This window comes from Syngnathus leptorhynchus, chromosome 5, assembly GCF_054491065.1.
Source record: "Syngnathus leptorhynchus isolate UIUO chromosome 5, UIUO_Slep, whole genome shotgun sequence".
Lineage (NCBI taxonomy): Eukaryota > Metazoa > Chordata > Actinopteri > Syngnathiformes > Syngnathidae > Syngnathus > Syngnathus leptorhynchus.
Window position 1 is genome coordinate 14,902,090 of NC_141199.1, and position 22,152 is coordinate 14,924,241.

The following is a 22,152-nucleotide window of genomic DNA, read 5'->3' on the forward strand; positions in this document are numbered from 1 at the left end:
TTCAAAATCTCAGATTATGACAATGTTTCACAACCTTTATTGAGCCAAAGTAGATTATTTTTACGTCGGGAAAAAAAAAAGAATTACACAACATCAAAATCTATTAAATCTGAACCCATTTAATTGAACTCTATTATTCTATTGCGCAAATGACAGAATAATTGGACCATCCTGGTAGAAGAGAATCTAATTGTTCTGACTATCATGAAACATTGTTGGCATAAATAGACAATATTTATAATAAAAAATAAAATGGATATTGTTAAAGCAATCAAATGAAATTGGAGGATATCCAGCAGCACACCTAATGATCAACTGTTGGGAATCTCTAGGTTATATAAAGAGGTTACTCTTTTTTTTTTTTTTAATTCTTCAGTCTGTCAGTCATACAGTAGATGTGAAGAGGAGGATGAGGAGGAAGAGCACACCGACCTCTTCTCTTACGCGGGTACCTGATAAAGGAAGTTTTTTAGATGGAGACAAACAGAAGGATGATTTGACACCACCATTTTTATTATTCGGTACTCACCACCGGAGCTTGCAGTAGGTGTGGCCGATGGCTGGTTTGAGTTGACTGTGGAGCCTGCAGGAGCATTTGTGGGACCATTTGTGGGACTATTTGTGGTTTCCGTGTCAGCTAAACCTCCTTGGAGCCCCACTCCCAATGTATCGAGCTCAGATTGCCTTTGGTTTTGGATCCATTCTTTCACCAGTCGGTGGTTTTCGTAAAGTTTTAAGTTCGGCAAGTTGGTGCCCAAAAGATCACGAACTTCGTCTACGCTCAAGGCCTGGGAGGAGTGAAAAGATATCGATAAGTCAACTAGACACAAAGGTTATTTATTGAAAGGACCATACGGACCAAAACAACAGCTGGATCCAGCGAGACGAAGGTTTCCAGGTTCATGTTGTTGTTCACCAACGTTCTCACGTATTCCAGCGATGAACCCCCTGCAGTAGAAAAGACGAGTTAATATCAAGCCATTATTTTAGGCGAAATTTTGTTCCCTGGGAGCATTTATTTGGTCAATTTGACACCACAAAGAAAAGTGTTAATCCGAATTGGAATAATTGAGAGGGAAAAAAAATGAAAAGAACATTGTTTTAATTAGGCTCCGCTTTAGTCATGTCCTCAAAAAAAATCAGGAAAATTAAAATGGTAATCTCGTCAACTAAATACTGGTATCATTAAATGAAGTTGACGTCGTGTGTGTTGGCCTACCCAAAAAGGGCTCTATGAGCTGGTACTCCACAGCGGAGACTCTTGAGCGTGTGGTTCCACCAAAAGCTTCTAAAGCGATGGTGAAAAGAGCTTTCTTTTTCTCCAGAACACAAACGGACACATTCAAGACGCTGGCGTTTCTGCGGGAGACACACTTTGTTGTGAAATGTGCAAAAAAGTCTTCAAAACACCACGATGATGACAATACCTGAGACTTTGTGGCAAAATAGTTTGTAGGACATTGACATCTAGGGAACACAAGTTGTCTCCTCCGATAGCGCTGAGCTCTGCGCTCTCGAGCCCGTTCCCGTCGTGACTCAGATATTTGGTGATGATCTGCTTGGCCTGAATAGAGAGCCCAACGTGACCTTTGTGAGAACTAGCGGATTGTTTCCAGTGTGAAATCATTTGCTCACGTACCAGAGTTGAATTCCAGGGCCCGTTGGATGGATCCATAAGAGCCGAGAGCGTGTCCACCAATGTGATGTTCCACAAGTCGATGTAGTCACCGGTGGCTTGACGTGACGCCAGTCCCAGAAGTTCTACCTGATCCTCCGGGATCCCTGATTGGCTTGCATATGCCTTCAAAGCAATTTGTTTTTATCATCATTGAAAATAATATCACCCAGTTTGAGAACCGCTGATTCCATAATCCATCAAATTTCACCTCTCGCAGCTTTTCCAGAACGATCTCGAGGTAGTCGTCCTGGTCTACCTTCTCCGTGATGGCGCCCAAGTTGTCTCTGACGGTGGTGGCGTTGAGGCAGCAGTTGAACTGGTTGACGTCGAAGTAATCGAAGGGGAAGAGCTCGTCGCTGATGCTCACCTGTGTGATGTGTCCTACCGTGCACTCGCTTTCTACAAAATCAAAGATGGTGGGTCAACGGGGGGGGGGAGCTGCTTTGGGGAGGTGCAAACTTGCTGAGAACAAACCGAGTGATCGCTTGACTTTATTTCGAATGGACTTTTTGATTTCTTTCCTCAGGCGCCTCCGCTTCTGTTTGTCGACGCCGTTTTCCTTGAGAACCTTCAAGAAGTCCTTCAAGAAACTCCGCTTTGTTTCCTTAAAAGCAACGACTGTGAGTATCAGAGTCACGCGGACGGATTAATCTCGCGATTCTCAAACAGTGTGCATACTCTGTCGAAGTTGTCGTAGAAGTTGGACGTCAAAAAAAGAGGTAAAATCCCAAGAGCCTCCAAGGTTGCTATGGTCCAATTTGAAGGAGGGCTGGATAGCAACAACACAAGCACAAAAATGGCAGCCATTACATTGCGGTAACGTCGATAGAATAGATAGACCCTTAAAAATACATCGCTTACAAATAATTTGAGATCAGAAGAGCAAAAAAAAAACACATACAAAGACTCTCCGCAATTTCCACTAACAACCCAAACTAATTTGAGCTTCTCTCTACCATACAAAGCTTTTAAGCAGTCCAATTGTATCCAACTTTCTAATTTCATATTCTCAAGGGCATTGGCGCCATCTTGTGGTATCCGTAACTTTCTGATCTAAATATTAAAAGATTTGTACCCGTATGTTGTGTTGCCGCTCTCCAGGAGAGCTTCCACTGCGGCGACTTGGACCTCATTGAGCTCTGGGCAGTTTTGTAGGCTTCTCAGGATGGATTCGTCCGAGTTACTGATATAGGAGCCGTCCAAAGTGCAACACATGTTTCCTAACACGGATATGTCGTTCTCCGTCAAGCTTTGGCTCGTGATACCCTTGGAAAGAGTCAAAAGTATCTTCAGGGAGTGACATTTTTTTTTTTTTTACCAGGGCTCAATTGATAGATATTCTTTGAGGCCGACGCCATTTCCGATATTAGGCAGGATAACCATTCCAATAACCGATTAATTAAGCAAAACGCACTGACAAAATATTTATTTTATGAACTCACCAGGCAGCTCCTCGCATTCTCAAACAAAACGTTCGGTATGCCGCTGAGCACCGGAGAAAAGACGGAGAAGTCGGCTTCTGCCAGTTCTTCAAAGTAAGACCTGCAGTTGGCTTGAGGCACCAGCGAGTAACTGTGGTGGGACACCGAAGCAAAGTTCCGCTTTTACATTTCCGTTATGGCGAAGAGAGCAGACTGATGATGAACTTACTTGTAATACAGCAACACATCCGGAGGGTAAAGGTCAAAGTTGGTGACGTCCGACTCGTCCCTGATGTTGTTGTACATGCAAGTTAGCTGTCAAAACAAAAACAGCCGAACTATAAAAAATACATGTCAGGGTTTCTTATTTCTTTTTGCCAAACACTATTTCTATTTTGTCAGTTGCCCTCAATGCGCATGCGCTAAACAACTCACCTGAGTCTCCGCCAGCTTGACCCTGTTCCTGCCTCTCCTCCGGCACGCTCGGACCAGCCTTTTGACTTGCGACTTTTCAAAGGTCCTCACTGAAGTACACGTGAAGCCTTGTAGAACAGACGACGACAAACTGCCGACAAACCAACACACTCAATAATGTAAGAAAGAAAAAAAAAGGTCATTTGAGTCTGAATGCAAAAATAAATCTCACTTGTTCGCGCTTCCCAGCAGCGTCGTGGCCGTTTCCGCAGCGACGACCTCGAAGAACAACTCAGCCTACGCAACAACAACAACAAAAAAAAAATATATATATATATCGTACTGACAGCACATGTTTATATAGAACGGATTCGGAAATGTTTTGTCCCACCTGCTTGCGTTTCCATTTCTTATTGTTGAGGTTTCTGAGAACATTCTCATTGCTGCTCACGCCCAAAAGCAGAGCGCCGGGAATCTCCGTCGCCAAATCGTCTGGAACATTCTCCATGATCACGTCACTGCTGCTATCTACTGAGATGATCTAAGCGGACAAGGTAAAATCTTTTGAACCGGCTTATGTTTTAAAAAATTTGCTCTTGACGTTTGTAGTTTCTCAAAACTAAACGCTGCCAAATTAAGCTTTGAAGACCGCGCTAACAATCGTGTGTTAAAATGCTAATCACGAGGCGAGTGTGAATTTCCTACCTGGGACACAAAAACTCGGTGGATAATCGGTGGTGCGGTGACAAAGTTCGTCAGGAATGTTTCGTTATTCGATGGCATGATTAGCTGAAACCCGTCAATGTTCCTGAAAATATTTGCGGGCACACCGATGATGAGAGAACCCAGCGCCATGAGTGACGACGAGTCGTTGATCTGCCGAACACATTTATTACATAGAAAATAAAGCATAAACAGAGAAATGACTTATAAAACACAGCATCATTTTTAAAAAACAAAAAACAAAGTGGAAGCTGGCCAATACCTGAATGAGACCCGAGGATATAAGAGCCAGGACAATGGCCTTGGCTTGGCCTCGACGCCAGCCCGTCGCGTTGCTAAGTGTGCCCAGGGCCGCGAAGAGATCCTCAGGGTCGATAGTTTTAATCTGGCCCATTGACATACCAGTGCTTTCTGAGCCAAGGGCCACGATTATTGCGGAGGTAATCTTGTCTCCAAAGTTAGACGCCAAAGCAGCGCCCACCTGTTGGCAAAACACCTGACTCAGGATTGTTTCAGTCTCTTATTGTGTATATAACGACACAGTAAATGAAGTGACCAAATTGACCTGATCATTTGTACCCTTTTGAGATTGTAACACAGGCAAGATTTATTTCGTGAGGCAGGAGTTGTAATAAATGATGCGAAGGAGCTCACCTGTGGATTCAGGTCAGTGCACAGGGTGGTTAGGTTGCGCAGAATTATCATGCTTTCATTTGCCGATAACTGGCTGAACGCCATCCCTGGCGCGAAGCAACGAAATCGCAGAGGAAGGCTGCAAAGATTTATCAAAGGATTCACTCAAAATAAACCGACAGCATATTCGTTTTCTAGTGTTGAGTCTGAGGCAGAGTCAATTTAAAAATCAATTATTCTATCTGAGTCCATCGAATAATCTGATACAGTTTTAATATCACACATCAGATGGTCCTCAGAAATCAGAGAATTAATTCCTTTGAGAGCCTGAAATCAGAAGACAATTTGATAATCCATTTATTGTCGATTAATCGGTTAATTCTGACATCGCTTACACTGGCATGGATCTTGGAATTTTGAAGTGATTGATGTAATAGGGGCACACTCACAGTATGGGGTTAAAATTGCTGCCCTGTTTGTATAGCAGCTCTGTGTAGTGGCTGCTGACATTTACAGGGTGGACGCTTTGGTTGAAGATGGCGATGTTCTGGAGGTCCACAGTGAACACCTGGAGAACCTACAAGAAGCAGGGTTTTTGTTTAAACGCACAAATTATCATATGTCATCTGCAAAACATTGTAAATGACCCGACAAACTATTCCCTAGAAGTACCTCTGGGGATCCAAATCGGAGAAAATCCTCCAGCGTGACAAATTCAATGAAAGGTCCAATATATTCCGCAAACCATGCAGTTGAGTTGAGTTCTGGGTCACTTGCGTTGTAACACTTTGGCTCAGACACTTAAAAAGAAAAAAAAAATCATAAATTCAATCCAGATTCATTGACAATGTGACCAAATTTGCTTTAACATTAAAGACACCAAAAACATGGTCAAGGTTAAAATACCATAAATATGTATTTTTCATACAACCTTTGAACTTCTTGAACCCACCTGAGTTGAGATAGGTTGTGATGGTATCAAACACATCTCGCCTCACAAAATTCGCGGCAGAAAAGTTGAACGGGCCGAGAACAGAGACACTGAAACGAAAAAAAAGAACACATTGCGTGAAAAGACCTTTATCTGTTTCTTTATTTGTTATTATTTGCCGAACTGAACTTTTACAAGTCAGCGCTTGAATTGATCTGAACCACTGTTCTGTTTGTATGTCCTGCTGTTTTGGTTAGCAACATAAAGTTGGTTTGCATCATTTGAACAAACGAAAACACCTCGGAATGAGAGGACATACACTTTCTGAAAGGCCAAACAGGAGGTGTTGGATGTGGTGACGTTTCCGATGAGATCCTTTGTGAGGAAATTCAAGTAGTCGGCGAGGCGTCGATCGAACCAAGCATTCACCTCCGATCTGGTGGAACTGCTGAGAGCCAAAGGCCACACGCAGGGTAGCGTAGGCTTCCTCACCGCTGCCGGGAGCGTTTCCTGCAGTGAGGAGATGAGAGTAACGTCGTGTGAAATCATTCCTAAATAAAAATTTCAATGGGAGTAATGTATTCCAGTCCGGCCATGTAAATAATATCCCAAACACAACTGTTTCATGAAAATCTCAAAAACAGAATCCCCACTACACACCGTCTCCAAGAAAAAGGGTGTCTCGCGGTAGTTGTCAAAGATGGTGCAAAGTTCAGAAACGTCGTCAACCACGTCAGGCAGGCGGAGGTAGCTGCTGAGTTCCGATGGAGCCATGGAGCTCACCAACTAAATCAACACCAAGGCGATTATTGTCATCGTGTTTTTTCCTTACAAGTATGTCTTACTTGTGAACACACACAAACCTGATTCCGCCTGTCGTGAGGAATGAGCGACAGGAAGGTGGTCAGATTGGGTAGCTGGAAGCCCAGGAAGGAATTCTGCAGGAAGCGGTAGTAACTTTGGTTGTTGGCATAGCAACGTAGCGGTTCTGGTTCTGCAATGGAAAATGATGTCATCAGATAAAAAAATAAATTAAAAAAAGATAGGATGATGTCAAGTTTTGATTAGTCAATCTAAAACTTCATTCTCCTTGGAGGAGGTATGAATTTTTTGTTTATCCTTCAACGGTGTCATTACCTTTATGAGACTGAACGATGTGTTCGTGTATTTCTGTCTGTGTTGGTTCACTGAGACTTGAAATGGTGAGATTGAGCTCCTGAACTCTGAGGATTATACAAAGTAGGAACAAGTAAACACCGGGTAGACATTTATTAGAAACGTAATTCGAAATTGAACCCGTTTATTTCTCGTACCCCTGCCGCTCGACGCTGCAATTCTTTGCGGACAGTATTTCGAAAAAGGGCGAAACGTGTTCCGGAGAAAGTTGGAACAGCAAAGGAGGTAGTCGTTTCCGGAGCCACACGGACACCGCGGCGTCGCTGACGGATGGATCGGAGAGATTCGCACGATCGAACACAACTTCCAACATGGCGGACCTCACTGGGACAGGGAATAGGTGTTCTTGACCCTGCAGAATATGAAAGATGGTCAAACCAAATGTGGCCTGACCCTTTGCTCTAAATTCGCGCCAACCTCGATAGATGGGGAGAAATCGTCATAGAAGGTGGACAGGAACCGGTTGGGAACATGCATCATCACCATGGCGACCTGGGCACGGCTGGTGAGTGCCCCCGGAGTGGAGGACAATTCAGCGAGCTGTCTCAGCGTTAATTGTGGCAAGGCCTCAAACTACACACACAGGAACGTTCAAATTAGATTTCGGGAATGAGAACTAAAGGGCGGAGAGGTGTAAGAAGGTACCGCTGAGAAATTGCTGTGGAGCATTTGAATCTCACTGAGGAGCAGCAGGTGAGAGAAGGCGGCTAAGTGCAACTGCAGCCATTCGCCGCTGTTGTTGCTTTGGGCGATGCAGCCGGGATCTGGACACCCAAAATCACGGAGAACCCCAAAAAATAACTTTGATTCAATATGCTCATGTCGATTGAAAATGAAAACCACTTTTTCGCGATTCAATTCGGTTGTTTTATGACGGCAAAACTCACCGTCTGTGTCATTGCGAGTCAGGAAGGTCTTGATGAAATGTGTTGAAACAGACGTCTCTACGGCGATGCTCATGTTTGGCTGGACGTGACTCAGCGCCTGCAAACTTGTCGCCGCGACAAAGTGGATGTAATTACAGTGGTGCCTTGAGATACGAGTTCGTTTTGTTTCCCTGACCGCGCTCATATCTCTTACATTTGTTGGTAGCTAGTGCAGTTCAAATCCTTGGTGGTAAGACATGAGAGGAAATCCGGCGAGACTGCGTGGAGAAACGGCCGTAGCCTGTGGTTGAACCAGAGGTCGATGAGGTCGGGATCGTTCACGTAGGATCCCGGGAAGGTGTCCAATTGTACTTCTCGGATAGCGTCCAAAATCACAGAGGCCGAGGAATTCCCGGGGTTAAATGTCTGCAAAATATGCAGTGACTGCTTGAGTCATGTGTTTCCCAAGTCTCGAATCAATGAACTTTAGAATTGTTTGCAGCTTTCCCTACCATGTTGGCGAGGAGGTCTAGAGAAGCATTCAACAAGTGAGAGGATTTGGTGAGGAGGAGCTTCCAGACGGGTAAGCTGCCGCTGGAGATGCCCGAATGGTTGCACGTAAAGATCATGGCCAGATCCTGAGCCGTTAGCGCCGCTAGCTGCGGCGTGAAATAACAGAGCTGAATTAATGACCGAAAAGCCACATTAAATCGCTATTATCACAAGAGGCGTGACATTTACCGATGCACACGCAACTTGCTCCACGGAAAAGTCGCAGAGATGTTCTTCATGGGTTCCGTTGTCCAGTAGGAGCTGGAGTGCCGTGCTGTATAATTTAGAATTGTTTGGCTTTGCCGTTTCTTACACACAGTACGCATGCCCGTCTGTCAATCATCTGGCATGTTTTTCCCGCCAGTGGGTGACCTGAACTCACCTGTTGATCGCCGTACATATCGCTGTGTCTGTGAAAAACATGACATGAGTGAGTGACAGTGAAACAGTATGTCACCAATCAAGTAAGAAAATGACTTACCGTTAATTGGGGTTACTGTGCACTGAAGATTGAGAAAAAGATGGAATATAGTTCAACAGTATTTCTACAAATATTAAAGCTGAGGAAAAAGTGGTTTTGTGCATCGTCACCTCTCCGCTGTATAGGATGCAACCTGTCAAAGAAAAGATTTACTATAAATTTTACTATGAAATACTCTAAATAAATCATCATATTTTTAGGACAGATATAAAAAAGTATTAGTGAGTTTTTTTCAATTATTATTGTTTTAATTGATCAAATTAATTATTTGATATTTTTAAAACAAATAATTTAATTTTCAAAGGTTAATTATTATTCATGATAATTATTAAGCCTTCCTGCCTATCCTCTCACCCGGTGGAAGGAGCTCGGCCAGCTCCAGCTTGCTTGAAGAGATGGACGACGCCACATGGAGAGGAACAATTGGCACGGCCAAGTCCAGTCTTGTGAAACTGGAACACGACAGCAGTAATAAGGTTACATTTCGTTTATGAAAATATTTGATTTTCAAGGAACCCCTCACAAGCGTTGTGATTTGAACCAGAGTGTGACAAGTATGTGTTAAGTGTGCAGTAATTTGGTATGCTCTATGTATTTTGACTGAAGAAGGTCAAAAGCCTTTGTGAGGAAAAAAAAATAATACAATTTGTCATCTTTCAAAGACATTTTAGGTGTGATCTCACAGTGTCTCGTAGGAGGAACAGGAAAGGTTAGCTTTGGATGGCTGAAAAGAGAAGAAAAGAAAAACAAATTAAAATCACTTTCTCGTTCAACCCCCTCCACTGATTGTTCCTCACCGGTTGAAGGGATCCGACAAGCTGTTTGAGAAATTCTGGAATTTTCAAGCGTTCCTCGGGTGAGTCGGTCAGTTGATCAAATAGCGCATTGATGATGACGTCTGTCTCCGGGAGACCGGAAGGCGGAGTCAACAGCAAGTCCAGCCGTTGGCGTAAAGACAGCAGAGGCAGGGCCTCCAGCTAAAACGAGGCATTGATTTTGATCTTGCTTAGGCAACGATGGTCAGTTGTCTGTTAAGAGTGAAATCTCACAGGGTTGAACTCCGGGTTGAGCCGCAGAATCTCTTCGAGGGTCAAGAACTCTGAAAATTGACCCACGTTCACCATCAGCCACTCTGTGCTGCTGTTGAACCCCGATAGGCAGCCTGGGCCTGCACATAGTCAAGAAGTTGTGTGTTCATTCATTATTCAATCATTGTGAAGATTAGAAATAAGTGAGGGCGGGATGAGCTGACCTGAGACCGGCCGAGACAGGAACTTAAGGATGAACTCCTGCAAGATCCGCTCCTTGTCGTTGATCTCGTCATAGAGTTGCTTGAAAACGTCCAGGCTGATATTGGGAAAAAAAGCATCGAGAAGCGCTTCGTTATCTTCATGAGACTCTAGTTATGGAAGAAGGGAGGCTGAAGTAAATATTTGTCCTGTAGTCTCCAGTTGAAGAAAAAATACAAAGAAAAACTGGTTGGTGTAACTTAGCATCTTTTCATGTGGACATGTAGCATGACAGTTTCACACGAAATTATTAGTTTAGTTTAATAATACAATGTCAAAGGTTAAAATTTGCTTTTATCTTGGTTACGCACACAATACAAAATGATTTCGTGAGCCAAAGCCTTTTACAGCTAACTTTTAGCTTAATTAGCTTGTCGTCAAAAATGAGTCACTTAGCATCTTGAGAACATTGCTAGCTATCAAGAGTAAGATGAGCAGTATTATTTATTTATTTATTTATTATTTTGGTTTTCATCTTTTACGCTTATATATTTCATTTCAAAACCTTTATATGCTTTTGTTTCTTTGGGTTTCTTACATTTGCTGGTAAGATTGACAACTGAGGTTCCTGTGGCTCAGACATCGCAGGAAATTGTTGGATGCTGACGGCAGGAAGCCTTTAAGGCGCCTTGAGAACCATTTGGCGATGACGCTGCTGTTCCTCAGCTGTTCATCGCTCAGCACTGCCACGCGGATCTCACCGATCACGTCCAGAATCTCAGGCGCAGATGGCCCGATTGTATTTTCGGGCTATGCCAAAAAAAAAAGAAGTAAAAATCGTATCTGAATCGTCGCTCCCTCATTTATTTTTAATGGTGACTTCCTTTCTTCCGTCTTTCACAAACCATGCTGGCCAGAATGTCCAAAGCTGGATCCAAGATGGTGGAAAGATTATTGAGCAGGATCTTCCATAGCACGACAGACCGTTTGCTGTCTCCGGTGAGATTACACGACAGAAGAGACGCCAGGTGATTGGCCGTGAAGTTCTGCAGCTGGATATAGGACATGGATCAAGTATATACAGTAAGTTATATATTTTGCTTTGACCAGCAACCGTAAAGAAATCCAGTGTTACCAATTTAAAAGAAACAACCCGGCCCCAACGTAAAAAATAAAACGCTACCTGTCCACACGCATATTCGTCCAGGGTAAAGTTGCAAGGGACGTCCATAGATGTACTCAAGGTCAAATGAAGGTCAGAGCTGCACGATTAGCACGTAAGCAAATTACGATGTCAAAGCACGCAGCGTGGCGACGTATGGTATTTAGTTTACGACATACCTGTCGATTCTCTCGCAGACGCCAGTTGCTGTAAAATTGTCCAGAATCAGAATTATTAACTGTGGATGTCAGATTCGTGAATTTTGAAAGCACTTCTTACCATTGATCGGAATCACCAAGCACTGTGGAAGAACAAAAAGTGAGTTAAAGTGTCTGAAATAGAATAGAAAATGTTGTTAGAGAAAAGGGTTACCTGGATGTTGTCAGGCAGACAGTCTAGGAGAGAAAAAAAAATGTCCAGTACAATTTACACAACGATATTTAAATGCAATGTATGTGCCTAAGGCATTCTTCTCTACCTTCAGGCGTGGATTGGATGAGTTGGTCCAGTTTTTCCCGAATATGTATCTCCATATCAGGCGGCACGGACACGATGACTCTTTGGAGCTGTTCAAGACTGGAAAAAAAAAGCAGAACACAAATCATGAAAAGTTATTTTAACGATATACACAGTCATTTCGAAAAATACTCACATGGTTTTGAAGACTGCGCAAGAAGGTTGGACCTGCAAAGTTAACGTTTTAGCTCACTTTCCTGATTGCGAAATATTGGTGAGTCATCACCATCAGGCCCATAAGAGCAGTCACCTCAGGAACAAGAAGCAGCAGATGATGCAAAACCTCTAGAAGCTTCCTCTCTCTGGGAGACTCCAGCAGGAAATCAAACACTTCACGGATGACGACGTCCTTCTCGGGAGGAGTTGGGAGAGGCACCAGCATCAGCTGGGCTGTCTGCCTTGGAGACAGTTCCTCCAGAACCTCCAGCTGAGGAAAGAAAAAAAAAACATGCGGTCCAGCTATCGCTTTGCTGACTTCTGATGTGTGTCACTCACGCTTGAGAAGTTTGGGTTGAGGTCATAGAAGTCGGTGATGTTAGCGACTTTTGAGAAGGACCCGAAATTTTTCCTCAGCCATTCTTTGCTGTTACCTGAGAAACACAACTCTGGAACATACACATAAGACTTTATCAAATACAATTCATGAAAAGCATATTTTTGTCATTGGAACTCACTGGACGTGTTCAGGAAGACGTAGATGAAGTGCGTGTAAATGTTTTGGTGGTTGACTGGATGCGGATCAAAGTAGCTGATGTGCTTGCTGAGGAGAGCAACACTGCACCGCGACAAACGGTGACTATTATTTCTCCGAAAAACTTTGCCAGTGGGAGGAAACGGGTGGTAAACTCACAGAGTTTGATAGGCTGGACAGGAGAAGTTGTTGGTACTCAGGCAGGAGAGCAAGCTGATGGGGATGTCGGGAAGGAGGGGTGACAGTTTGATGTGGAACCACATAGTGATGAATTCCGGGTCCTGGAGGTTTTCCTGAGTAAGAGCGTGGGAGTCGGCCTCGCTAAAGATCTCCTGGAAGTCGGATGCCACCTCTGTGAAGTTCTGCAAACACGGAAGATGTCATCACGTACAAAAACATACGAGTTTGAGTAGAAGAAGGGCTTATGAACTCACGGCTGTAGCAAACTCCTGGATTAGTAAATTGAGACGTTCCGTCAGCTCCAAAATCAGTCTCATGATGTTCCCCTCAGACATAGTCAGGTTGCTTCGAGCTGCACAGTGCATGATACGCGCCATCTTTTCAACGGCGTCAGTCAACTGGAGGGGGTTGATGACCAGGAAGAATTTTTGATAAACAGAAATTAAAAACCTTTCTTATTTTTTGTTTTTTTGTTTTACCCCACAAGGATTGCCATCAAGAGTGACGCTGCAAACATCTTGGATGTCGGCCATTCCGTTGTCCACATTGTGATCCAAGTTACTGCAAAACATAATGTGACACTTCATTAAAAGACCTGCTGCTAGCTAATGGGCCTAAATGAATCCTTCCATTTTCTATCCCACTTATGTGGCAATTAAGCTAGCCGCCTTAGCAAAGCCATACCCGGGTAGCCATAGCTAGCCAGTTAGGATAGCTAGCTAGCTAGCTAGGGTGGATGGATAAATATTTACTCAAGTATTAGTGGAACATACAACACATGATGAAAGGTGAGCACGAGATGATCACTCATTAGGGCTTGTTCGTCGTCAGAGAACCTCCGTAGTATGGGCAGGACAACACGTCGGTACCAGTCCTCCATTTTGTCCAATTCCAGCACCTCTGGGGTGACGGGTACCGAATACGGGCTGTATTGACTCGCCACCTCTGCCAGAGTCCAATTAAGCAGGAACTGCATCAGTGTGCTGCTTCTGATTTCTGACACGTCTCTCTGGGAAATTGAAACGTGACATCTATATTGAGATACCGCCGGTCCCGTAGAGAGTCAGTATGTGCCTGGACCATAAGAGAATTTTTGTACCTCTTTGGTGAAGGCGACAAAGTCATGGACGAAGCTTGTGATGGGTTTAAAAGTCATCGTGATTCCTTGGATTACCTGAAAGTGAGGCAGGGATTAATTGTATGAAGATTTTTTTGTGCACACAGCCAAAGTTAAAATACCTCTCTGAAGGTGATGTGAGGGGACGAAGGTAAATGCGGCCTGTCTTGATGTTGGGGGTATCCAGGCTCGGTCCAGTTGGGGTTCCTTCCGTAATGGATGGTGTTGGGTGGTGGACCATCTGTCATCAAACTGTGAAAGATCAGCGAGAGGGAGTCGTCGTTCAAGCCCGCCACTTCGGGCCTCATCAGCAGCTCAGCCTTCTGAGCCGGAGACAGCAGGTGAAGAACTTCCAGCTGTGTTGAGAAGATACACAAAGAGGTAGGCAACATATTTTAGTTGAAACAGTTTATTCATAATCTTTGGTTACAATTAGCATAGAGTAATGAATTTATGAATAGAATAAACACATTTTTCCTATTAAATATGGCCCTTGAGTGGGACTCACCCCACTGAAAACCATGTTGAGCGCCGGTAAGTCGTAAATTCTAGCGATGACACTGAACGCACCGAAATTCTTCATCAGCCAGTCTTCACTACTTTCGTTTGGATTTACGCAACCTGTACAGAGGCAAACAAAATTTTTTTGGGGGGGTGAAACCTCTTAAAATCACTTTAATGACAAATCCACGATGATGGTTACCATTGATTCCATCTCTTGACAGGAAGGGATACATAAAGAATGAGTAGATCCATTTTTGTCTGGAAGGAATCATCTCAGAGAAATGTTGGCTGAGCTCCTTCACCCTGCGAGAAGAGAACAGAGCATTCGAAAAGCCGCCGATAAGCAGAAGGTGTTTGTTCACGAGCCGACAGATGTACATTGTCTGGTAGGTGGAACAGCTGAAGTTCTTGGTGCTGAGGCAGGCCAGGACGTGTCTGTTGATGGACGTCAAAAGCGGTCTCACATTGACCTCCATCCACATCTCTACCAGGGCTTCATTGTGGAGAGGCTCCGCATTGGGATCTAAAAAGATGGCTCCCTCCAGGCTGAGGTCAGCTCCTCTTGCGCTGGATCTCTGTTTGCGAGGGGAAAGAATGACACATTATGGATAAGGAACCAGGTAAGTTCTCAGTTATCTTGGTCTCAGTTGCCACTGGGGGCACTATTTCTATCCAGAATGCACGGCTGGATTTTTGAAAGTTTTAGATTTGTGACAATATTCCTCAAGCTTTAGAAAATGATTCCATCATGGTGTAATCTTCGACCAAGCCTACCATGAAGGTATAAACATCCGTAGCAGCTTCCAGCATTGCTTTCAGATTCCGCATGTGATCTCTTCCGGTGTTTGATGCAGGCGAGCCAACACACTGGAAGAAGCATGATGCTGCATCTGGTTTCTTTAGAAAAGTAAAAAAAAAAAATAATAATCATAAAGTGTCCAGTCAGGTTTTTTTGGTATTTTGATTCGAATCATAAATTGAGTGAAAAGAAATAAATAATAATAACAAGCAAAATTCCTTTTGCTGATTCATTTGCCATTTATGCAAAGATCGTTTCTTCACTCACCTGGCCGGTCATGTTGCAGGTTAGCTCTCTTCATCGGTCATGCGAAACCAAAATAAATCAGTCATCATTTTGGGAATAGAAATGTTTCAAAAAACTTCCGTCGGTAACTTACCCTTGTTGACTAGATGACCCTATTGAGTGAGGGGGGGGGGTCTTTAGTGATTGATTGCGAGTGAAAATAATATTTCATCTGAATACTTTGTCATCATGAAGATTTTAGATTGAAGCAAAAGGCTTCATCTGACAGAAAACCAAAACTCGTCCGTGTTATTTATCGACTTGAGGACAAGGCATAGAAAAAAAAGAATACAACATAAGAATACACAAATAGAAATAGAAATATTTAAAAATAAACAAATGTATTATGAGATGTTAAATTGAACACGGAGCGGCCCACATATTTACGCAACACCTTCTCTTTCCCATTGTGAAATAATCCAGGTGAAAGAGCAGAACCAACTAAGCGTAGTTGCCTTTGTAATACTTCCTCACCAAACCAGTTTCATTAAAGCTGTGAAAAATAAAACTATAGAATATATAATTATATACAATGATGTATAAACTAGATATATAATTTAAATTTGAAAGCTGTGAAAAATGATACTCTGGAATATATAATTATATATAATGATGTACATATAAATTACGTATATATATATATATATAATATTATAATTTTTTTCTAATTTGAATTGAATTCTTCTGCTCTTACCAAAGCAACCCCAGATGAGGTAAAGTAGCAGGAAAATGTAGCTTGATCTCATGATGCCGCAGGTCTCATGGGGATGAGTATAGTTTTGTGCTCGCTGGGGAAGGAAGCACATTCGACACCATGGTGACAAAATGTACATTCTAGGATCATAACAGTTACAGGACATTTTTATTCTTCATAAAATGTTGATATTTTGGGAGCTCTATGAAATCGATAAATGCTACAATGTGAGCCGATGATAGAAATCAGGGAGTGGCTACAAGATACTTGTCAGTATTACCCATGACCTTCATCATTCTTGCAACACATTGTCGCTCTGCACCAGAGAGAAGAATGCTGAAATTCAACACTGTTGTCATCTGAACAATAAACCCAAAGAGCTCATGATGCTCTATTTTTAAGTAAACAATACAAAAATGGGGAGGGGGACAACAATCATCGGCAGACACGCAGACAGAAAATAATATGCACATTTAAAAATATATATTTTGGGTTCAGTTCCTCTTTAAGAAACTAAAATTATGGAAATTTACAGCCTCTTCTTTGTCGAACTGATCAGCCAAACAAGACAATTAATCGGCAGTCCGAGAGACAATCAAAGTATGAAAATAATTGGTCGACAGGGTTTCCTCTTCATTTACTTTCACTCTCTTACTGTCAGGAATTCCTGTTCGTTGACTAATTATTCCCAAAGTGCTTTTGAAACATTTGTAGAAATGTATTTCCTCCTTTCAAATCTCACCCGCATGTTTTTGTTATTTGAAATGGTTGAGTACAAAATGTATTTATTTATTTTATCGATCTATTTCTCTACTGCTAAGTGTTATAAACTTACGAAACACTTGCGGTCTTTCAAGCGTTCGCTGTGACAACTTTATAAATTCAACTCAATTGTGACATTAATATAACTCATAACAGTAACTCATAAATCAGATTAATATATATGCATAGATATATGTAGTATTTACACATACAGCGGACACTACATAAATAATGTAGGCCGGCCTAATATATTTTCTAATATATACAAATAAGTCAACATTTTGTCAGGCCATCCATTCATTTTCATTCATAGAAATTAAACAATGACTGAAAAAACATGAAGAAATAAAATAACATACAGCATCAACAAAGTATGTAGACCTATGACAGCGTTATGTTTCAATTAAAATTTCAAATAAAAATCAAGTTTTTAATCAAACAAATTCTAATACAAAAATGAACCCTTAATTTAAAAAAGGTTCATGAATTTATTGTTTCTATGTCTTTGGCACGTTGTTGCCAGGTATACACAACATAAGATTGATCAGGTTGACTGTAAATATTCATTTCCAGTTAATGTTAATCTTTTTTTTCAGCCAGGTGCTGCTAACAATAAGGTACTTAACACACAATCAAGTTTTGGATGTAAGAAGATATGCTGCTCATATTGAAAATAGAAGCGGTTGCCTTGAAGGAACAATAATATTTAAAACAAAAGCCGAATGTCTTACCGAATGATGTCGTTCTTTCAGCATCCGTCCGTGTGTTGACACCTGAGAAGCAGGTGTACCAGTGAGCTCCAGGTAGAATCACACGGAAGGTGTCACCCCTAAACTGCAGGGAGGGGCGATGGGTGTGTTGACATTTTTTTCCCTTCTATTTCCGTAGTGTTTAAGTTCTTCATGGAAGTTGTGATTTTATTTTATTTTTTTATTAATTTCATTCACCTCTTATATTCTCTACACTACACCTCATAGTGTTATTTATTGTTATTTATTCATTTATTGACTTTATTCCTATTATTTGTATTTTTATATTATGTATTTATATGTTTTATAGACTCTCTCTTTGTTGGTAAGGAACTTAAAGGGAGTTGAGTGACCCCATAATTCTAATCATATAATTGACCTTTTTTTTCAGTGCTAATTATTCACCAATATTTTATTTAACAGTGATGTATTATAAATAATGAATAACGGTCATGAAGGAAGTATGTTACAGGGTGTGACAAATACTTTCCATTAATGTGTACGCCAACGAATCTGGTCAAACTGGTTTGGAAGAAGCTTCAAACCGGTGAAGTGTAGAGATAAGAATTCACAATTATTAAATATAGGCTCTGCCCCATGTGGCGTTTACATGTTCTCCCCGTATAGAAAATGGATGGATGGATTAAAATAGAGGTTAATTTCTACCATTTAGTCAGAAAACGAAACCAACTACACTTACATTAGCTTTGGCTCAAATAACAGCTCAAATTGTGACGTAACATCACTCAAATCTGACATTCCTACATTAAAAGAAATTCTTTTTGGGGTTACTCCATTAGTTTCTTGAGAATATTAATTGAGAATATAAATTGAGTGAAGTGATTGTTTTCACCGCTAGGTAGCAGTAACGAAACAATGACAATCAAATTTGTATTACCGAAGAAGAAAATCAGCCAATTGCGTTCCAAAGTTTGGTCAACGTATCCGCTGCCCTAAAAGAGTGGAAATTAATCGTATTTGAAATGACTTAACGTTATATTTAATGTGTATTTTAAAAAAACGTCCATGTCATGGAGATTTTAATTGTTTGGATAGCGACGTTAAACAACCTAAATTGGGTCGTTTTGTTTTCGTTGTGACCCACAGAACCTACTGAAGTCAACATGTCCTGGTCGTGGTTCCTAACTTGTCGCTGCTATTTTAACCGGGTGGTTACTCTTCATGGATTTCATTTCCCCGCTCCGGCGTCAAGACTACGAACTCAACGCCAGCTCGACTTCTCCTTCAGCAGACGATGCACCACCTCGGCACCAGGCGATGTACGGGTCAGGTTCGCCCCAAGCCCGACAGGTAAGGTCGCAGGTAAAAACTAGAAAATCTGTAGTTGCAGTAGCTTTTTTTGTTTTATTGATTTGATTCACAGATATTTCAGTGGATAGAATTTTCCTCTAAAAGTAAAAGTGCTGGTTCAACTCTGTGTTTAACTGTGTCAGGGTAATTTTTCCAAGTAGAATTCATGTACAACTGTGTTTATCTGTGTCAAGGTCGTTTTTCAAAAGTCTTTGACTTTTGTTGTTTAAATCCAGTCAATTTCAGTTTTTGGTGACACAGTAGAGCACTGGTTAGCATGTCCGCCTCAGAGTTCAGAGATGGAATCTGGCTGTGGCCTTCCTTGTGGAGTTTGCATGTTCTCCCCGTGCCTGCGTAACTTTCAGCTTCTCCCATGAGGGAGTCACTTGCATGATTCATTAAGCACAGGTGGATGCCCTTCCATTGTTTTTATCCTGATAAACTTTTTTGGCAGGTTTTTTGCACCTCGGAGGTCTCCGCACGGCTCTCTACAATTACATCTTTGCCAAGAAGTACGGTGGCTCCTTCATCCTGCGCCTGGAGGACACGGATCAAAGCAGGCTGGTACCAGGGGCGGCTAAGGCCATAGAGGACATGCTAGAGTGGGCAGGTAAAACAAAACTGTGATATAATCCAGACATTAAAGATCTAAAAAAGGCTTATTTTGTCATCCAGGTATACCGCCAGATGAGAGTCCAGGTCGAGGCGGGCCACTTGGTCCGTACCAGCAGTCAGAAAGACTTGACCTGTACAGACAGGCGGCGTCACAGCTACTGGACAACGGCCACGCCTATCACTGTTTCTGCACCCCCCAGAGGCTGGAGCTGCTCAAAAAAGAATCTCTTAGGATCGGACAGACTCCCAGGTTATATCTCCATTACGTGATCCTGACCCGCTCAGACAAGACAATGTTTATTTGGCATTCAAGTTTTTGTCATCGCCTTTCTCAGATATGACAACCGGTGTCGACACCTTCGGGGCGAGCAGGTCCAGGAGAAGCTGGCCCAGGGAGCGCCCCACGTCATCAGGTTCCGTCTGGAGGAGGGAGTGGAGCCTTTTCAGGATCTCATCTTTGGGTGGAATCGGCACGAGGTGGCGCAGGTAGAGGAAGATTTTGACGCTTAATTCATAGGCCACAAATATTAGCCAGAATGACGTGTTTAGATTAGTGGAGCTGCAGGAACCATATTATTGTCAAGAAAGTGAAAAAAAAAAATGTCTTGACTTCCTCTTGGTGGAAACTTTTGAGGGATCATGTTCAGGTTTGTTTCCCGTTTTCCCTCCGTCCTTCCCGCCAGGTGGAAGGTGACCCCGTGGTTATAAAAGCAGACGGTTTCCCCACCTACCACCTGGCTAACATAGTGGACGACCACCACATGAAGATCAGCCACGTACTTCGGGGCTCAGAGTGGCTGATCTCTACTTCCAAGCACCTCCTTATGTACCGCGCCCTCGGATGGCAGCCGCCCGACTTCGGACATCTGCCGCTGTTGACCAACAAGGACGGCAGCAAACTATCCAAGAGGCAAGGGGACATATTCATCCAAAAATTTCAGCAAGATGGCATCCTGCCGGAGGCTCTGCTGGACATCATCACCAACTGCGGCTCGGGATTCAGCTGTGAGTGGTAAAATGTTCATTGTGACGTGTGCTCGTGTGGCATTTCAAGTCCTGGTCATCTGGTAACGATGAATTTGAATCGGTAGCCAATCGAGTGGGACGAAGGTTAGATGAGTTGATCTCCGAGTTTAATCCTTCCAAGATCACCACGCACTCTGCACTGCTTGATCTCGAAAAACTTCCAGAGTTCAACAAGTGAGTTTTTGCTGCTGTCACATTTTAGTCTATTAATTATATTTTTTTCCCCTTTTAACAGCAGAAAAATGTTGCTATGTTTTTTTTCCCCTCCATAATTTAAAACAAACTTGAAATTGGAATTATTCAGTATTTTTAATTGTATATTTTATGTTACATTTTGATCCATCCCATAAAATGTCCCCTTTGATTCCATAAAACAGGGTTTTTTTTCTCGTCCCTTTTTTCCCCTCCACCCCAGAATCCACTTGCAGGATCGTATTGAAGATGAGAAGCTGTGCAACTCTCTGATAACGGATCTGCAGGGACAAATCCGTGAGGCCTACATGAGCGAGATTCAGGATGAAGATGTCTTGCATGAGGATTATATCAGGCGGGTTCTGCACTTGCGCAAGGTAAATAGTTTGTTCTTCCTCTGCAGTCTTGCTGGCCTGGAAGTGGCCACCACCACTGGTGACTGCAAAAAATAATAACTACAAAAAATCCAATTTGTATTTTGTTGTTTCTTTGCCAGTCATATTGAAATGATTCTCTCTCTGTCTGCAGGGCCACATATCGACTTTGCGGGAGCTGGTGAGTCCCGCTTACTCGTACCTGTGGGTGCGTCCTTCCTTCTCCAGTCAACAGGTGGCAGCACTCTCCTCAGAGGCCCGGCACGTCGCCACACTGGCGCTCAAGTATGCAGCTTGAGCTCACCTACGAGTCACACCGTTCCGACAATGTGATGCGAATGTCTTTGCTTTGCAGATTAACAGAAAAACGAGGAGAGGCGGCGGCCGTGGATGAAATCAACAAAGATTTGAAGACCCTGGCCAAGCAAACCAAAGGCACCAAATACAGAGATGTGATGATGCTCTTACGTCTGACTCTAAGTGGACTGCAGGTAAATTGACAAAAAAAAAAAAAAGAGCATTTTAGACTGTGGGAAGAAACGGCGGGGCTTCCCAGTTTACACGTATTCAAAGTTCAGAATAGGTCTTCTTTAAATAGCGCATCTACGATGCCAGTAATAGAATTCCGACGCCGACTCATCTCCCGTAGTAGTAGCAAAATGCAAAGAGGAAGCAGATTTTGGATTGCTTGTGTTTGGTTTCATTTCCCCTTCTAGCAAGGACCCAGCGTGGCGGAGATGATGGTGGCTTTGGGGCCCGTGGAGTCCATCCATCGACTCCAGAAGCTTCTCCTGCTTGACGAGCCCAGCTAGCCATCTCGGAAGTCCAGGATGAGACTTTTTTTTTTTTCTTTCTTTGGACGGAGTTTTTGTGGGACATTTATTGACGCAAACAAAACGAACTACTGATTGAAGTAACAAAGTTGGAATTATTCACGTGTACAACAGTGAACTACTGTCTTTGCAATTTGCTGCGGACGATTGTATTTAGCCTCCTCGCTATACAGTAAAAAAAGTGTGACCGGTGCGATTAGCGTAAGCGTGATGAAGTAATTGGTGCATGTGATTAAAA

General features: G+C 42.6%; 2 protein-coding genes across 5 annotated transcripts; one reads left to right on the plus strand and one right to left on the minus strand.

Annotated features, from left to right (window-relative positions):
- Window positions 1-103: 103 nt before the first annotated feature.
- On the minus strand, window positions 104-17,593 carry LOC147057181 (uncharacterized). 2 transcript variants are annotated; one of them, XM_085911225.1, is made up of 65 exons: window positions 17,546-17,593; window positions 16,053-16,146; window positions 15,453-15,471; window positions 15,341-15,368; window positions 15,049-15,171; window positions 14,653-14,849; window positions 14,474-14,577; window positions 14,279-14,391; window positions 13,893-14,126; window positions 13,753-13,827; window positions 13,427-13,662; window positions 13,133-13,214; window positions 12,908-13,051; window positions 12,633-12,835; window positions 12,457-12,557; window positions 12,278-12,387; window positions 12,033-12,209; window positions 11,919-11,950; window positions 11,745-11,842; window positions 11,639-11,661; window positions 11,546-11,567; window positions 11,446-11,473; window positions 11,288-11,366; window positions 11,010-11,156; window positions 10,703-10,914; window positions 10,128-10,222; window positions 9,925-10,043; window positions 9,673-9,852; window positions 9,559-9,599; window positions 9,230-9,327; window positions 8,986-9,008; window positions 8,876-8,897; window positions 8,777-8,804; window positions 8,584-8,668; window positions 8,355-8,501; window positions 8,057-8,268; window positions 7,864-7,967; window positions 7,622-7,740; window positions 7,394-7,549; window positions 7,114-7,328; window positions 6,938-7,023; window positions 6,664-6,794; window positions 6,461-6,586; window positions 6,120-6,310; window positions 5,822-5,910; window positions 5,542-5,669; window positions 5,319-5,446; window positions 4,891-5,008; window positions 4,499-4,717; window positions 4,219-4,389; window positions 3,905-4,054; window positions 3,746-3,810; window positions 3,535-3,664; window positions 3,329-3,414; window positions 3,121-3,250; window positions 2,754-2,944; window positions 2,357-2,447; window positions 2,153-2,282; window positions 1,887-2,077; window positions 1,640-1,801; window positions 1,428-1,564; window positions 1,220-1,359; window positions 860-948; window positions 530-788; window positions 104-452 (listed from the first exon to the last, which is right to left on the minus strand). In XM_085911225.1, the coding sequence occupies exons 1-65, from the start codon at window positions 17,567-17,569 to the stop codon at window positions 385-387; spliced, it is 7,755 nt and encodes a 2,584-aa protein (XP_085767351.1). In that variant the 5' UTR covers window positions 17,570-17,593; the 3' UTR covers window positions 104-384. The 2 variants fall into 2 exon arrangements, with proteins under 2 accessions (XP_085767351.1, XP_085767350.1); XM_085911224.1 differs by having other exon boundaries at window positions 14,474-14,849.
- ears2 (glutamyl-tRNA synthetase 2, mitochondrial) lies at window positions 3,542-21,946 on the plus strand. Of its 3 annotated transcripts, XM_085911239.1 has the most exons (17): window positions 3,542-3,692; window positions 3,763-4,067; window positions 8,345-10,934; window positions 11,022-11,187; window positions 13,958-14,151; window positions 14,496-14,660; window positions 14,766-14,894; window positions 18,671-18,874; window positions 19,329-19,484; window positions 19,550-19,739; window positions 19,825-19,975; window positions 20,173-20,494; window positions 20,581-20,689; window positions 20,931-21,084; window positions 21,236-21,366; window positions 21,437-21,572; window positions 21,798-21,946. In XM_085911239.1, the coding sequence occupies exons 7-17, from the start codon at window positions 14,879-14,881 to the stop codon at window positions 21,891-21,893; spliced, it is 1,665 nt and encodes a 554-aa protein (XP_085767365.1). In that variant the 5' UTR covers window positions 3,542-3,692; window positions 3,763-4,067; window positions 8,345-10,934; window positions 11,022-11,187; window positions 13,958-14,151; window positions 14,496-14,660; window positions 14,766-14,878; the 3' UTR covers window positions 21,894-21,946. The 3 variants fall into 3 exon arrangements, with proteins under 3 accessions (XP_085767365.1, XP_085767366.1, XP_085767367.1); XM_085911240.1 differs by lacking the exon at window positions 8,345-10,934; XM_085911241.1 differs by lacking the exons at window positions 3,542-3,692; window positions 3,763-4,067; window positions 8,345-10,934; ... (1 more) ...; window positions 13,958-14,151; window positions 14,496-14,660 and adding an exon at window positions 17,567-17,667 and having other exon boundaries at window positions 14,760-14,894.
- Window positions 21,947-22,152: the final 206 nt, after the last annotated feature.